Source organism: Myotis davidii, unplaced genomic scaffold (genome assembly GCF_000327345.1).
Source record: "Myotis davidii unplaced genomic scaffold, ASM32734v1 scaffold281, whole genome shotgun sequence".
NCBI lineage: Eukaryota > Metazoa > Chordata > Mammalia > Chiroptera > Vespertilionidae > Myotis > Myotis davidii.
This window is the reverse complement of record NW_006293784.1, coordinates 1886667-1904178: the sequence shown is the minus strand read 5'-3', so window position 1 is coordinate 1904178 and position 17512 is coordinate 1886667. Positions and strand designations below refer to the sequence as shown.

General features: G+C 49.0%; 1 protein-coding gene and 1 pseudogene across 2 annotated transcripts in view; one reads left to right on the top strand and one right to left on the bottom strand.

Moving 5' to 3' along the window:
• The window catches only part of PRKCH (protein kinase C eta), a 226610-nt gene that overhangs the window by 127510 nt on the left and 81588 nt on the right, over positions 1 to 17512 (top strand). For both annotated transcript variants that reach the window (XM_006767644.2, XM_015566469.1), the window contains exons 7-9: positions 595 to 722; positions 3760 to 3903; positions 4137 to 4310. In XM_006767644.2, the coding sequence (XP_006767707.1) occupies positions 595 to 722; positions 3760 to 3903; positions 4137 to 4310 (446 nt within the window). The remainder of the gene's footprint in view (positions 1 to 594; positions 723 to 3759; positions 3904 to 4136; positions 4311 to 17512) is intronic.
• Positions 7969 to 17512, bottom strand: part of LOC107183733 — a 13728-nt pseudogene continuing 4184 nt past the window's right edge.

Genomic DNA, 17512 nt, shown 5'->3' with positions numbered 1-17512 from the left:
CCATGAAGAAGTTAGAACCGCAGGCTCCAAGCTTGAGAACCACACCCCACAGGATGCAGGCCCCAGGCTGCGAGGGCTCCGACCACAACAATACTCAGAAAGAAAGCTGCACTTAGAGGTTTTTCTCTCCCAAACACCATTTCCATCCTGTTTGAGCAGCGATCTCCACGTGGCCTGTAGGCTGCTACCTTTTATTGAGAGAGGGAAGGCAAAGCGTCGTCAGTTGGCGTGATTCTTGTTACTCAATTGACAATTGATGGAACGTTCTCATCGCTATTGAATCGTGCTGCTAAATCGGCAGTAGCTGTTACACATGATTTAGACGCACGCCTTTCATCCAGTCGCGGTGGGAGGAAAATGTATTTGAAATGTATTATTCTTCAGTGTGCCAGGCTTTCTGCTTCTGCACAAAGCAGAAAGAGATGAAAATGCCAGGGGTTGTTATGAGTGTTAAGTTTAATTTTATGAGAAGGCGGCCGCGTTGTTCAGCCCATACAATCCCCCTGTCAGCGCGGTGCTGGTCGCTACCGTTCTCCTTCGCTGCGCACACTGCCCCGGTCCTCTCTGAGTGTGGTTCCCTTCTCTCCCCTGCAGTCTGTAAAATGAACGTGCACATCCGGTGTCAGGCGAACGTGGCCCCGAACTGCGGGGTGAACGCGGTGGAGCTGGCCAAGACGCTGGCAGGGATGGGCCTCCAACCTGGAAATATTTCTCCAACCTCGGTGAGACTTGCTTTCTTTCACGATGGCATTCAGGAGTTGTTCAGATGTGGGAAGCCTGAAGGCGCGCACGTGGCATAATCAAAGTCCCTAATCTCAGCAAACACAATAAAGAGATTTATTGCATTTTTAAAGAGCAGTTTTTTCCCCGTGAATCAGAGTCTATATACAATTATATGACAAGAAATAATGAGCATGCAGATATAGCAAGAAGCAGGAAAAGGATTTTTAAAAATCAGCTTCCTGTGAGTGTGATATGGTAAAAATCGGGGCCTTGGCAGGGGGGGGGGGGCCTCCCTGGCAGTGCAGTTGCCCCATAACAATGGTCTCAGCTTCCTCCTCTCTTAAGGGGTTGAACTTGAAGCTGTCTGAGGTTCTCCACAGCCCTGGGATCACAGTTCTATAGTTTTATTTATGGGTTATACAGATCTGCCTCTCAAGTTCACTGACAGGTGCTCCTGCCTCTCGGGTCCTGGGAGTGAGTGGAGACATGTCCATTGCCTTGGACATGTTTTGTCTTGCCCACTCCCTGCGTGACCTCTCCACCTGCTGTTTCCTATTAGAGCAGCGGTTCTCAACCTGTGGGTCGTGACCCCTTTGGGGGTCCAACGACCCTTTCACAGGGGGCGCCTAAGGCCATCGAAAAACACATATATACTTACATATTGTTTTTGTGAAGCAAAATTACAGTGATGAAGTAGCCACGAAAATAATTTTATGGTTGGGGGTCACCACAACATGAGGAACTGTATTTCAGGGTCGCGGCATTAGGAAGGTTGAGAACCACTGTCTTAGAGCCTCGGACACTCTCCAGGTCCAGGACCTCTTGCTGCCTCAAGGTGTCTGGGTGCTTAGGAAAGGAGGTACAGTCCCTGTCAGGTTCTTGGTTATCCGGAACATGTCAGTGAAGCACCCATTTCCTTCTTACTGACGGATACCTGGTAAACATTGTACGTCTTGATATTTCAGGAAGGCATTGGCAAAGTCCTTCGGTGTCTCTGTCTTGTGGAGAGACATGCAGGATGCTAATTCTATGGGGGGAGGGGGGGTCTGATGCCCAGGACAGCTGCTCCTGAAGGGCACAGATGAAAGATCTCAGCCTCAACCAGAGCTTCTAAGATACGACGGGAATAAGATAGACTGTGCGGCCACCTGTCATATGCCACCAAGTGTCTTTCATATTCTGATATTTAATAATGAGAAAACCAGAGTTACCTGTTACTTGATAGTACACTATTAAAAAGAGGCAGAGAATCTTAAGCCTACCAAAAGAGAAGAATGGGTTAAAAAATATATTGGGAAACACTGGCATGGAGCTTTCTGCCAGTGCCAACGCAGCCAGGGGAAGTATTGAAGTGGAGGAAGTGAAATTCAAGCGGGTAAAATTCTTCTGTCTTTGAAAAATGTGTGATCAGAGATCTGGATGAGAAATTATTAAAACAATTGGATTTGTAAGACGATCCATTTTATATCTTGTTATTACTGTTTTATTGGGTTGAGCAGATAAAATCCTTATCGTTTCAGGCTATTGCACAGTTGTTTATTGCAAACATCATTTAGGCGTTGCCCCAGATAAGCTTTTCTAAAAAAATCGAAATAGGTCAGAAGGTCCAGGATGTTTGACTTTTGATCTGTGGTTTAGTGGTAACTTGTATCATAAATGTCCCGAGGTGGACATCTGCAAGTCACCTTGCCTTTAGGGAGCGCCCTCACCATGATGGGGCTTATCCCACTGGGATGGGGCTGGAGAACCCGCTGAGGAGGCCATACTTCTGGTTTGGTGTGGGGAGACTGGGACACGCATTGTGCTCGTGGTCGACCTTTCTAGAGGGCAAGTGCCTATGTATCAAAGACCTTCAAAATTAACACGTTGGCTTAAAGAATTCCATTTCCAGAATATTATCTTAAGAAAATAGATGATGAGGAACATGATGATAATGATGATGAGGAGGAGGACAACACAGCTCATGTTGAATGTTGCCTATAAAGCACATTCAATAATAAAGCACCAACCTAAGTGCTTTGTATGCACGTGTTCCTTTACTCCTCATAGTAACTCGTGTAGCAGGTGCCGTAACATCCCCTTTGTTAGAAGAGGAAACTGAGGCACAGAGAGGCTGGGTAGGCAACTGTGCCAAGGTCACTGGGTTAGGTTGCAGAGCTGTGATTGGAACCCAGGCAGCCCGCTTGGAAGGCTAGACTCCTACTCACCCTGTTGACTGTGGTATTATTTATATTTGTAAAAATGGAAGGTAACCTGTATTTCTAATAGCAGAGGAATTCATGAATAAATTGTGATACATCCACAAAATGGAGTAATGGACAGCCCTTACAACTCTTGTGTTTTGGAGGATATTTAAAGATATGGAAAATACACATGACAAAAAGTTAAATAAAAATGTGTTATAAAACAATTTTATTCTATTTTTAAAATATTATCAAGTATGAAAGCAGACGCGTGTATGTGTGTGTGATTGTTTTTACGTTTTTTGTTTTTGAGGGAGGCTGGTGAGATCATAGGTATTTGAAATTTTATCCTTCATACTTTTGTTCATTGTCCAAGTTTTTACATTGAATTTCATTTCTCATGTAATTTAAAATATTGTATAAATAATGTTGCTTTATTCATTCAAGTCCTCATATGGTCCTGAGCAATTATTGAAGACCTCTCTTTGTAGGCAGTGGACACCAGGTGGCGCTCTTGGAGTCTGACCACCCTGTAGAAATACACTGCAAAAAAACAGAGGGATCAGACTAAGGCTTTTTTTTTTACTTTCATTTTTATATGTGCCCACTTGAGAATAAATTGAAAAATCTATGGCTTAGATATATTTTTAAGTGATTTTTCCCCCCAGATACAGTAAGCACAGATCAGGGGATAGTCTTGAACGGCAAAACCTGATCACATGTCAAGCTGAATTGATCTTACCCCACCTGTTGTATTAAGTGTTGAAGCTGCAAGTAAGATCTTCTCCACCCATAAATGCTTCACGAGCACACTGTGTGTTCTGACTCCATGTATTCCTTCTCCTCTTTACAGAAGCTCGTTTCCAGATCAACTCTAAGACGACAGGGAAAGGAGAGCACCAAAGAAGGAAATGGGGTTGAGGGTAATTCTTCCAACCGGTTTGGTATCGACAACTTTGAGTTCATCCGAGTGTTGGGGAAGGGGAGCTTTGGGAAGGTGAGTCTTGGTTTTCACTGTTTGGATTAAAGTAAGCATGTTATGTGTATTTTGTGTGTGTGTGTATGTGTAGGTGTGTGTATGTGTGTGTATGTATGTGTGTGTGTGTTTGTGTGTGTGTGTGTGTGTACACACACTCACATTTCCCATGTGTCCTTCCCTTTCTGCCCTGTGCGTGCCCACACCCTAAGAACTGCAAGAGTTCTCATGCTCCTCCCACCGCTTTGCCACAGGTGATGCTTGCAAGAATAAAAGAAACGGGAGACCTCTATGCCGTGAAGGTGCTGAAGAAGGACGTGATCCTGCAGGATGACGACGTGGAGTGCACAATGACGGAGAAAAGGATCCTGTCCTTGGCCCGCAATCACCCCTTCCTCACTCAGTTGTTCTGCTGCTTTCAGACCCCTGTGAGTATGACTCGGATTCACCGCCTCCGTGGCCTCCTTTCTTAAAGGGTTGAGACAGTAAGATGTCAAAGATTTCATAAAGTAGAATATCAGAAACTTTGGGGGCCTGAGCTCCCCTGGTAGGCCCATCTGAAGGTACCCATGGGCTCCTGATGACTGTGGGAGAAAGCTGAAACCAGTGAACTAACCAGTGTCTTTCATGCGGTCCTGAAGAAGGATCGCTTTGAGCGCTGTGTGCCCTATGGTTATACAGGTCTTTATAGTAAGTCTTCTCTAGCACAGTGAAGGTTACCAAAATCTGGGAATAGAATAAAGGTCATGGGCTGCTTATCTTGGTGACTTTGACCTTGGCTTTACTCCTAAATGTTTAACAAGAGCTCAGACCAGGGTAGGCCCAGAGAGGGCACCTTGATCTGTAATGTCCCAAGGCATTGCTCCTGGCCTTGGCCAGGGACCCTTGCCTTCATTCTGTGGACTGGTCCTGGGATTCAAGCCTGTCTACCCTCTAATGGTGTGCAGTTAGAAATGCAATGCTTTTGGCTACAGTTAACAGACTACCCAACCAGCCATAGTTTATGCAATAAACCGAAAGGATGAGTTTAGTTCTTTAATATAAGAGCTTTTCTGGAGGATTCTGGTGGTAGCAACGTTAGGGTGGACTTAGTTGCACAGTGACATTGGTCATCTCTCCCCCTTGGGGTCTCACGTTATTTGCCACAATTGTAAACATCACACCTCCTGGGGCAGCATCCAGAGGAGGAAGCATGGGGCCAGAGGCACAGGGCTTCATGGGCCAGCCTCGTTTTATCAGAGAGAGAAACTTCTTTCTAGACTTGAGTCACCTGCTCACCCTTAGCTGCAAAGGAGGCTGGAAGAGCAAATATCTAGCGAAGGTAAGCTGCTTTACCAGGATAGACTCCCACTAACCATGACTCAACCCCTGGGGCAGGCCACTGTGCTGCCCAATTATCACTGAGCTTCTGTTGTCATTGAGGAGGGAAGATGGCCCCTGAGAAGTCACCAAGAGAGTCTGCCAAGGTATTTTAGAACCTTCTTGTATTCAAAGGCATTCTGGGAAAGTGAATTTGGGACATGTCCCTTAACTGTGCTACCATCAGGGTCAATAGAGGTGTGAGCAGGATAGGGACATCCCACCTGATCCAGGAATGGTGCAGTGCAATTCCAGGGAGCCAGAGGGTGAGTTAGATTTTAGTTAGGTAAAAGAGAATGAAGGCGGATATGCCGCAGAGGGTAACTGCAGTTGCACAAGTGTGGCTGTGAGCAAGACCATGAGGGTGAATACAGCCAGCGTGTGTGAAGTATGGAGGTTGAGGAAGGTCCTGGTGAGAACTGAAGCTGCAGAGGTGGCTGGGGCCGGCCTGTGAAGGGCCTTGTGGGCTGTGTTAAGGAACATGGATTCTAGTCCTAAGAGCAAATGGAAGAAATTTAAGCAGAGATATGGCATATCAGGTTGCATTTTTCAACTGGAAAACTATTTTTTTTGTAGTAGGTAATATAAGCATCCTCCAATATCCATATCCTCTCTCGGAATGACACAATTATTACTGATTTCATAGACTTTCAAAGAATATTTTGCACATGAAAACATACATGCATACCAATTATGCATTCATATTTATTTTTTAAAAATAAAAATGGTGGTATACATTGCCCACCATTCTATACCTTATTTTGTTGAAAATGTAATAATATATTATGGTGATTGTTTCATATTTGTATATACATAGCTGCCTCATTTTTAATGGCTGCATAGTATTCCATTTTGAGAACAGGACACAATTTATTTTACTTGTTTCCTGTTGCTATGTACCCAGTTGGATGTACCCAGTCTCTTATTTCAATCAGTGTTGCAGGGAGTCCCCTTGTGCTTCTGTCTTTATATATTGTGCTGTTATTTCTATACTAGTGGCCTGGTACACAATTTGTGCACATTGAAAGGAAATTAATTAGAAGGTGGCCGGTGGGGTGGGACTGGGCAAGATGGGCCAGACACGCCCTGGAGCCAACCTTCCACTGTCCCTCCCTAGTCGGCCACACCCGGGGTGGCACTGCAGCTCAGCAGTAAACCAGATTCAGGGTTGACAGTGCCCCAGCAAAAACATAGCCCACGGCCAAAGGTGGAATCGTGTGGCCCCGAGAGGAATCGGACTCCCTCCTCTCTGGTTCCAGGGCATGTCACCTGAGAACCACCACTGCCAAGTCACCGCAGCTCGGCAGCCACTGCGTTGAGCGTGTGCCCCCTGGTGATCAGTGCACATCATACCTACTGGCTGGTTGGACGGTTGGATGGTCGCTTAACCTTTTATATATGTAGATGATACACTGTATGAATGTGTGTTGCTTGTTAAAATTCTGACTGAGTCCAATTGGCCTTCTCCCCCATAGCGGTTAAAGGCAGCTAACATTTGACCACCTGTACGCTAGGCATTGTTCCAAGTGCTTTCTGCATACTGTCTCATTCAGTCCTTACAGGAACCCTGTGAAGTAAGTTCTATTAGCATTACTCCCGTTTTACATATGAGGAATCCAAGGCACCAGGGCATTTAGCTTCCAAGTGGCAGAGGTTTTGGATCCAGGCAGTCTGACTACAGAGCCCAGGTTCTTACCACTTGCTTGCTGAGTTTCTAAATTCACACGCCCAAACCATGAGAGGACCGATGTTCCCCCACCCTCCATCACAGCTTGCTATCTATCGTTTTGATGATCGGAGGGATTGAAAAAGGGTTCTTCTGAGTTCTGATTTGCATTTCTCTGGCTGTGAGTGAAGCTGAGCATTCACAGGTATTTAAAGGCCCCCTGTGTTCAAATCCTTGTTGTAAACAACCACGTGCAGCCTGGAGAATGGGTGGGGCAGGGAAGGCTGGAAGCTGGGAGCCGGGAGGATGCATGAAAGGGGACACACAGTGTGTAGTCCATGCTGTCCAAGCACATCGGAAAGAATGGGAGTGGCAGCTAATAGCTTCTTAGGCCACGTGCCCCCTGCACTCGTTCCTTCCTCCTCATGGTCTGGGCTCCTGGAGGTCACACCCTCCTCACCTCATGGTCTGTGGTGCCTCCAGGCAGCCCTGGCTCCCATGCTGCCCTGTCACCCCTCCGCTGGTTCTCTGTTCCCAGGTCTGGGGCCCATGGTTCTTGTGGAATTCCAGTCCTGCTGTCCTCCACTGCTGTCTGCACTGTCCCTGAAATCCTGTTTCCTGTGCTCTGCACTTTGCCTGCTATAAAGCCTTTTCCCGTCCTCACCCGCTTCATCCAGTTGCACTGTCCCTGAAATCCTGTTTCCTGTGCTCTTCACTTTGCCTGCTATAAAGCCCTTTCCCGTCCTCACCCCCTTCATCCAGTTGTTTTCTCGGAGACGAGTGGGGTGACAGCTCGTGAAACACCCTCGTGGAAAAGGATGGTACCATTTGGTGGGTGATACCGGTCACCTGCCTGCATCTCAGGCTTGAGCCTTGTGCTCATACCATGAACCAAATGGCAGGGAAGCTATGGCTCAGGTCATCCTCCCAGGGCCTGAGCCGAAGAGCAGATGGTTTCCTGTGACATTAGGTTAGATGATCTCCATCAGCTGGTCACCTTTGAGTCAGAAAGTGGGCAGGCATTTAGTGAACCTGCGTCTGGTTGTGCAGCGGCTGTTGTCTCAAGTTACTCGCATGAACAGATAGTAATGTGTCTCATACCCACCTCCAGGGAGTCCCTGCAGTTCTACGGAGGCAGGCAGAGGTGTCACGGACAGTTAGCCTTTGTGATGGCTGAGTAGAACAAGAAATTAACTTGGAACAGATTAGGAGCCCGATGAAAGTAATGTGTACAATGCAGACTTTTCCAGAAGAGCATAAATTACACAATATGCCACAATATCAGTGGCCACATGGTTTCCAGTGTTCATCAGGTTAAGCCTTCAGTAGCAGTGGCCATCTTTTTCCTAGTGGCATTTCCTGTGTGGCCACAAGGTGGCAGTCGTCACTGCAAGGTGATTTTCCTTTCTCCACCAGAGACAGAAACTGACATCACGGTTTAGAATTTGTGCTTTGTAGCAGACGTCTCCCAAGCAAAGGAGAAAGGGCATTTTCTGCCGCCCTTCATAAAATAGGAGGAACCAACTTAAAAGAATCGAGTGGGTTTTTCTCATGCTGAGGGCAGAGATACACAGTTTTCATTCTGCCGTGGTTTATGACTTCTTTCAGGTTTGCAAAGTACCAGACTCCGCAACATGTGCGGCATTTGCTTGCTGTGCGTCTGCCCATCTGTCAGAAGTCCTCAGTGACTATCCCCATTTGCTGTTGAGAAACTAACGGTAACGAACAGAACAGGTTCGTGACCCTGAGAAATGACCGCAGGCAGATCGTTACTTTCCAGCTACTGAGCCTGGCCGGCCCCCGGCCTCTAATGTGAGATGCTCACCAGTGTGTCATGCTGGGCTGTGACAGTCTCCCCGAGAGAAATCTGCAAAGTTTCATTTCACTGTGAAGAGCCTGTAGACACGGCTCTCCTCTCCTGCCCGGCCCTGTGGAATGAGCGCCTCTGAAGGCCAGAGAAAGGGGGAAGGAAACTTGCTGAGGGTTCCTCAGACTGTGAGTGGTGGAGACAGGGTTCGGCTCTGGGCCAGGCTGACTCTGGGGCCCCCGCTCTGTGCTGGGACCCAGCAGTCATGGTCTTATACCACATGTAGGTCATCGATTCAGCATCTCCTTAAGCACCTCCTCCCGTCTGCCCTGGCTGCCCTCCAGCCTGCTGGGGGGAAGCAGCATTGCCCTTGGAAAGGGCAGACCTACGTCCTTTTAACTTTGTGTTGCTCCGTCTGAATGGCGTGAGTGAGCCTGCCGTAAAATGCCTTTGAACCTTAAGGTTCTCGTGGTTAAAATGACAACAGGACTGCTGTGAGGACCAAAAGAGAGGATCCGGACATGCTTTGTACACATGCAACACTATTCACAAGTGAGTAGCTCATTGTGGTAGCGACCACTTCCCTCCCACACCGAAGGAAAATGTCCTGGGGCTTCTCCCGTGGCCAGCACAGACCCCACATCGGAGGGTGGAGCAAACACCCCCAAAGTAGGAATTTGGAAGCTCCTATTGTTCTTGGAACAGAACCATAAGTAAGCAAATTTCATCTATTCAACTTCAATTGGATTTCATATATTTAAGTAGGATTGTAAGCCCATAAATGATTGCCCCTGATTTTTGCATCATAATACATGTTACCGGCAGGTTCTAGGATATCATTAATTGGCATCCTCTTTGTTTCTGATAGCATTGTAAATCCTAGCACTTTGTGAGTTATTTGATCATCTGAATCAAGACTTGTAAAAATGTTTATACTCTTGGATCTGCTTATTGTGTTTCCGATAATCTAGCCTAAGAAAACAACATGAGTATAGAATAAGTGTTATGCATAAAGAAGTTTAATTTTCAGTGCATTATTTTTATAATAGGGAAAATATTGGAAACAACTGCAGCATGTAGCAATAGAATTTTACTTAATTTCTATAGCTTTTGGTGAAGATTTCCAGCCACTAAAGAGATCACTGAATGTTAAGCAGTCAAATGATCATGTGTCAGACACTGTCATAAGCACCTAACATGTATTATTCACAGTGCTTACAACGGCCCTGTAAGACAGGCACAATTATTGTCTTCACTTTGCTGAGTGAAAAAGTGAAGCACTGAGGAGTTGAGTCACTCGCCCAAAATTCAGTGCAGTAAATGGTAGAACTAGGAGGTTAGAGCCCAGGAAATAACACAGAATCTGTGATGATTACTGGCCCGTATCCATATCAGTGAACTGCCACACCTGGCCCCTCCTCCAAAAAATAAAGACTGGAAGGAAATTATGCCAATAAGCCATCAGGGACTGTACGAAGGCAGTGAAAGTATGGGTGATTTTCTTTCTTTTTCCTACGTACCCATTTCAGTCATGTGGTTACATTTCTTTAACAATGGGGGTGAGGGGAGGGAGGCATTATTACGCCAGGGAGGGCCCGTCAGGGGTGCAGGCCGCCTTCCCCACCCTTTCAGGTTACATTCCCATCACACTCCTTTCATCTTCACCAGTGACTGCTGTGTCAGCAGCTGGGGCCCCGGCATTTATGGCCTGGAATCCGGGACCCCCACCCCCAGCTCAGGGCTTCCACTCTGGCTCTCCTCCTGGTGCCCAGAGGGAAGAACAAAGGCTCAGCAGTAGCAGGAAGGGGAGCGGCAGAGTAAATACTGGTCAGATGCTTCCGTCTTTGTTCAGAGACCCAGTTTATTGAAGCAAAGGTTTCCATTTGGAAAACATATGAGGCTGCGCCCTGCCAGGTCCGCACAGTGAGCCATGCAGCGCCCGTTCTTTGCGGGATGCTCAGGTTTGCACTGGGACATGTTGTGTAAGCAGGTGGGCCACAGACTGCAGGGCCCCTCCCTCTACAGCAGCGGTTCTCAATCTGTGGGTCGCAACCCCTTTGGCGGTCGAACGACCTTTTCACAGGGGTCGCCTAAGACCATCCTGCATATCAGATATTTACATGACGATTCATAACAGTAGCAACATTACAGTTATGAAGTAGCAACGAAAATAATGTTATGGTTGGGTCACAACATGAGGAACTGTATTTAAAGGGCCAGAAGGTTGAGAACCACTGCTCGGCAGGGACAGAGGCCCAGTGCTCTCCCCTCTCTCCTGCTCTCTTTCTACCTGTTGGTTCTTTCCTCAGGACACCCAGGCTACTGACTGATGTGTGTCCGGATGTCCACTGCGTGTCAGCCTGCCCGGGTTGTCCACAAAGCAGGTGCCCAGAGCTCCTGGCAGGGCATCACTTTACATAAGAAGCCACTCCCCCATATCACTTCGCAGAGCAGAAACCCTGCCCCTGCAGCCAGGGAGTCCTGGACTCCTGTGAGCTAGATGCTGCCCGTACACGGCTTGTGCAAAATGCCTTCAGTCTACTGAAACCATGCTTAAAGCATGTCACCAAAACATTCTTTTCTCTGTATTATTTTCTCCATAGCAAAGGTGTGTGTGTCTGTGTATGTGCATGTGCCTGTGTTGAGACAGACAGGCAGGAAAAATAGACACAAGTGAGTCATGTGGCCCTGGAATGATGAACCTTCCAGAATTTCATCAGACAGGTGACTACGCTGCAGCCTTTTGCACGCGAGTCCCGGGTCCTAATTCTGGCTTGTCTTGAGGAAGGTTCCCTGCTTTTGATGTTTTTCCAGAGAAGCCCCTCCACTTGAATCCTACGTTCTTCCATCAGAGACCTGTCGGCAGAGATGCCTCCAGAAAGTGGCCCTCGGGCTGGTTTTTTGCACATGGGGGCTGGGAGGCTGCCCCGCAGCCCTGCACAGCCCTGCCTTTCCTTGCCGAGTGTCAGGGAGCATCTGGCAGGGGCAGCCACGCCTGTTTGTCTGCTGAGCGGCTGCCAGTGGGGACGAGAAGGCACATGTGGTTCCTGGAGCAGCATTTGACCGCCCCCCTCCCGCCCCCCGCCCCCAGCACTGTGCTTGGAGTCGCAGTGATGCCCTGGGTTAAGGGGACGAGGCTCTGAGATGGTGGGTTAGGTGAGGAGACGGGAAGTGCAGTGGAAGAAGCTGGAAGACTTGCCCCGGAGGGAGGAGGGTTCGGGAGGCCTCTGTCGGTGCCTCCAGTGAGCTGGTCATTCCCGGAGTCTCAGTGCACGGGCTTCGCAGAACGGCTGGGTGAAGAAAGAGCAGCAGCTGCTCCCCTTTGAGACGCTGGCATATGTTTTAGCTGCATGATACCATTACCAGTGTCCATAAAACTGCACATTATCGCATTCCATAAATACCTGTTGAATGAAACATTTCATTTAATACCCAAAACAATCCGGGGAGGTACAGAAACGGTTATCCTCATCGTAAAGATCCGGAAATCAGGGTCCAGAGGAGTTGAATAACTTGCCCCGGGTCCCACAGCAAGCAGACCCTGGGTCCCTGACCAGGTCCTCCGGCTCAGTAATCTACGCCAGGGCCATTATGCCACACGTAGACGTGTGCTCGCTGTGGAATGTGCGCAGCTGAGAATAGTGACATTCGCCAGGAATAAAGGCAGTTTCTCTCACCATATATAAATGGTTTTGTGGCCTTTTATGAAATACTGGAGTATATTTTCCCTCGTATGTTTGGAACTAGGTTTCCTCTTATCCCCTGAGCAGTGACTTACCACAGATCCGATTCGGTCCCCTTATGGGTCATTGGTTGTAGTTTGCCTTTGGCTCAGATAAAAATAGAAAGTGAGCCAGAACACGGTGTTTCCCAGTTGGGCATGATCCCAACTATCAATAGCGTTCCGTCTGGGGACAGAGTGCACCCAAGCCGTCTCCAGCCTCTGGTTGCAGGGGGTTTTTGGGACCTCTGCCTTGTCTTCTCAGGCCTGCAGGCTTCCCAGTTCTCGGAGGGTAAACAGGGCCGTGGAAATGAGAGGGAAATGAGAGAGGCCGAGGTTCGTGCTGTTCCCTTGGCTCACTCTGTTTGGGTGGGACTGCCAGGAGACTCCGTGTGACAAATGGGTTTGAAAGGGTTGGCATGTGCTTTTTTGTTGCAGTTTGAGGTTATTCCGTTGTAACTGGCCTTGATGTTGCTCGCCACAGTCATTATGGATGACGTGGACCCACCACCCCTGCCTGTGCTTGGGAATACGGCTCATGGACTGTGCACGAGCTCTCTTGATGTGTCTGAGACTTGCCAGAGTCAGACTTGGCCCCCCGCTTCCCCGTGACCCATGAAGCTCGATGGTGGGAGTCTCGGTTATGGTTTTCCCCGACCATCTGGGAGACTGCCAACCAGAGCTCCTCTGGCCTCACAGGGCCCTGCCTGGAAGCCCTGGGCTGGACGTGCCAGGACTGGCTCTGGGAATAAAAATGTGATGGGCTGCCCGGGACTTGCCAGAGTCAGACTTGGCCCCCCGCTTCCCCGTGACCCATGAAGCTCGATGGTGGGAGTCTCGGTTATGGTTTTCCCCGACCATCTGGGAGACTGCCAACCAGAGCTCCTCTGGCCTCACAGGGCCCTGCCTGGAAGCCCTGGGCTGGACGTGCCAGGACTGGCTCTGGGAATAAAAATGTGATGGGCTGCCCCACATGATGGTGTAGCTCAGTGGTTGAGCATCAATCCATGAAGCAGAAGGTCATGGTTCAAATCCCAGTCAGGGCACATGCCTGGGTTGTGGGCCTGATCAATGATTCTCTCTCATCATTAATGTTTCTAACTCCCTCTCCCTTTCTCTCTAAATCAATAAAAACATTTAAAATACTTTTTTTAATGTGATGGGTTATCTGCCAAATAGGTTTGTGAAAGTCCATCATCCCGGGGTCACACCAATTGAGCACCAGGCAAGAGGAGCCGTTCTTTTACTCCTCAGTCTAGCTGGGGAGAGGAGAGAATACACATGGAACAGCAGTGTGCCAGCAGCTCGCACAGAGCAAATGCAGGCATTGTGTGCAACAGGAAGTGGCATCGAAAATAAACACTGGATGCAGGGGGACAGCCTTGCCTGCGAGTCAGTCTTTCCACAGGAACGAGCCAGCGTGGCTATAGGACTAACACACCAACGAGCACCTGAGCTTCGAGCAGCATTGGGATGGGAGGTGTTTCCTCAGGACGCTGGGTGTCTCCAGCCTTGACTGACGGGGGCCTTTGGGCCAGCGCCTGAAGCTGCACCTGGAAGTGGCTACAGTGGGTCCTCCCACCCCACCCCCACCCCCACCCAGAAAATAGAATTGTGCAGTGTAAAAAGCTGACTGCTCTGGTGGAAACCTATTCTAGCTTTGAGGTACGTGCGTTTTCCACAATTACTTCATCCCTGGTAGAAGCCCAGCTGTGCACACCCCTTCTAGGCCCAGAGCTTGCCAGGAGCCCTCCGGCAGAATCGGCCCTGTCTGGCCTCGTAAACCCAGCCCACCTGTTAGAAGAGAGAACGGCCCCCTGCCAGGTGAGGCCCGAAGGCATGCTTTCAGTCAGCAAACCTGCCCTGAGCGCCTTCACGCTGCAGGAAATAAGGCGCAACGTGGACCCTGCCCTGGGGAGTTGTGCCCGGGGACTCCGTGGGCCTGGCCGGCTGTTCATATGTATCTGGATGGCTGACGAGGGCAGGCTCAGAGCAGCCATCTGCTTAGAAGGGACTTTTCTGGAAGTCCATGTGCAAAGGCAGTGTACTTTTCTTTCACGGGTGCAGTGAATTTGGAACCTGATGGGGATTATCATCGCGAGAAGGCCCACAAGCAGCCGGCACTGCCTCTGTGGGGTGATGGGTTCCCTGGCACTTTGGGGCTGGGGACCTGGAGCAGAAGTAATCGTAAGAGCCGCCCAGTCTGCTTCCCTTGCTCACTGTTGCTCTCTGGGGAGTCTTCCTTGTCCCTCTGGGGTGACTGGTCCCTTTACCGACAGCCCCTGCACGAGGCTCAGGGACACTGCAACCCCCACATGAGCCCTTGTCCCAGGGCGGACTGATCTTCCTGCCTCTGCAGTCAGCGAACACCTTGCAGACCCTCCCCGCTTTGCTGGAGGGCTTTGGCAGCCCTGTCTTCCCTTCAAGGCCACCCAAGGAGGTTCTGTTTCTTTTCTGTGTGAGTTGTCCAACTTTTAGTCTGTTTGTAGAGCAAAAGAGCAGGCTGTATTTACAGCTCACCCCTACCTGTTTTTCTAGGACGGCCTGTAATGATTTATCACTTAGGTGTTACGGAGTCTTGGAACTCTTCCCAGAGCCTCTTAATTCCATTCTTATGGCGTGTGGTATACGAGATTTTAAACATTCAAATGATGTCACGTGTAATTCCCAACCAAAACAAGAGAGGAGAGCTCTTCCAGCAAACCCCTCCCCCACCCAGCACCCGTTTCTCTCTGTGCGTGGACCGTCTGCTTCCCTGTTCTTCTTCAGCGCCTCTCACTCCTGGGAGCTCTAAGCCATGGTCTCCTTGAGCCATGGAACTAGCCGGTGTCCACACCTGGCCAGACCTTCTGAGCCAGTGGTGAAAGGCGGTTCAGTTGAATGAAACACAACCGACAACGTAGGGAACAGATAAGGGGTAGTTAGCCTAGAGCCAGTGAAGTTTCTCCTCTGGAAGCCGGTGGGAGTGCCTGTCCATTAGCCTGATTTGTCCTCTGTACTCGGGCTCCAGGACCGACCTGAAGGAGGGAGTTCCCTTCCTCCTGGCTCAGGACTCTCCCCACCGCGCTGACCTCACCGACAGGTCTAATGGCTCATTTTATTTTTTTCCATCACCATTTATCCCCTCTATGCCCTCTTCCACCTCCCTCCACTTCCCTCTCCCCACCCGCAGTCACCACACTGTTGTCCACTAATAGTTTTAATAATCAAATGGCTAGTGAATTTTCCAGCAAAAAGATATAACTTTAAAAATCACTCATTTGCATAATGCGATGTCATTTTCCCCCTGCTCACATTTGGGGTGAGATAACCCCTTGTCAGGGGCGGGGCTGTCCTGTGCATCGTAGAGTTAGAAGCATCTAGAGCTGCTGTTCACTACATGCTGGTAGCACCTCCCTTGTTGTGACAACCAAAAATGTCTCCAGATGCTGCCAAGTGTCACTGCCTTGTGAGAATGTCAGTTCAGTGGCCTGTCCTACATATGAGAAGTCAAGTGGCTAGAAGATCACTTTACTTATTAGGGGCCAAAGCAAAGAGTATAAGATCTTCCGTATAAAGTATAAGCATTCTTTCTCCCCCTCTACCCCCACCCCTGAGTTTGTGGACAGGCCAAGTTCCTGTTTGGGGCCCAGCTATCGGTGGCTGCACTGTGGCACTTGCCGGGACTGGGGCCCTGGGCTGGGAGGACAGCAGAAGTGCACAGGGTCCGTGGACTATGAGGGAGGGTTCTCAGGTGCCAGGGGTTCCGGACGGGGAAGCCTGCTGTGATAAGGCAGAATGAGCAGGGCCTGGGGGCGAGTAGGGAGCAGAAGATTAGCTCTGTGAGCATATATTTAAAATCGGTTGTGTTTAAAAGTCAGCACTTGAAATACCACAGCTTCTCTTGTTTTGGCATTGAATGTTTCTACTTCCACTTTACCGTCAAGGAGTAGAATCGGTGGTATTTTATGAAAATCGTCACCTCCACCCTGAATTCACAGGGATGCCTATCTGTGATAAGCAAAGCTTGAAGAAACATTTTTTCAACCAGTGTAGACAAATGTGTTGGTAGCAATACAGACGTGCTTTGAGGAAAACAAATGGCTGTTTTCTTCCTTTTGTTTCCCTCGCATGGAAATGTCATATCATCTTAAAGATACAAATACCTTCGATGCTCTTTTCAAAACGGAGTGGTCTCCTAAATATTGAAAGTAAACCCTAACCCAGGGGTCCTCAAACTTTTTAAACAGGGGGCCAGTTCACTGTCCCTCAGACCGTTGGAGGGCCGGGCTATAGTTTAAAAAAAAACTATGAACAAATTCCTATGCGCACAGCGGCAGCAAAACCACCCGGCGGGCCGGATAAATGTTTTTGGCGGGCCGCATGTGGCCCGCGGGCTGTAGTTTGAGGACCCCTGCCACTAGACACACTGGCTGATTCTATATTGAATGGTAATATTGTATCTATCTTGCCTTTTTAAACCAACTCAGTAAGTGTTGACTGAGCACACATATGTGCCAGGGATTGAAGACATGTAGAAGAACAAAACATGGACCCGTCCTCCAGTTACTTTCAGCCAAGGATCATGCTAAACACAGATACCAACAACACTGTGTTGGAGAGAAGAATCACAACGTGGTCCTTGGGGAGGTTGGAAGGGCTCCAGGGGAAGGGCTGTCTGAGCTGGGTTTGGAGGATGAATAGGAGCCCTGCAATTACAGAGTGGGCGGGAGGGACAGGCCTCCCAGAGAGGTGATTCAGTGCAGAGGCAGAGAATTAAAATGTATGATGTGCCTAAGAAACCCCAAAAGACGTGATGCAGCACGAATGTAGGGGAGGAAAAAGGGGTAGTAAATAAGAAGCAAAGCCATAATTGGGTCTAACATCCATTGCTAAGAAGCTTGCCCTCAATTGTGGAGGTGAAAGGATCTGGCAGGTCAGGGAGCAACATGAGATTTGAGGAGGTTTGAGGAGGTGCTCCCTGGTGGCTGTCTGCAGGAGAGGGGGTTAGGGTGCTCCCTGGTGGCTGTCTGCAGGAGAGGGGGTTAGGGTGCTCCCTGGTGGCTGTCTGCAGGAGGGGGAGTTGGGGGTGCTCCCT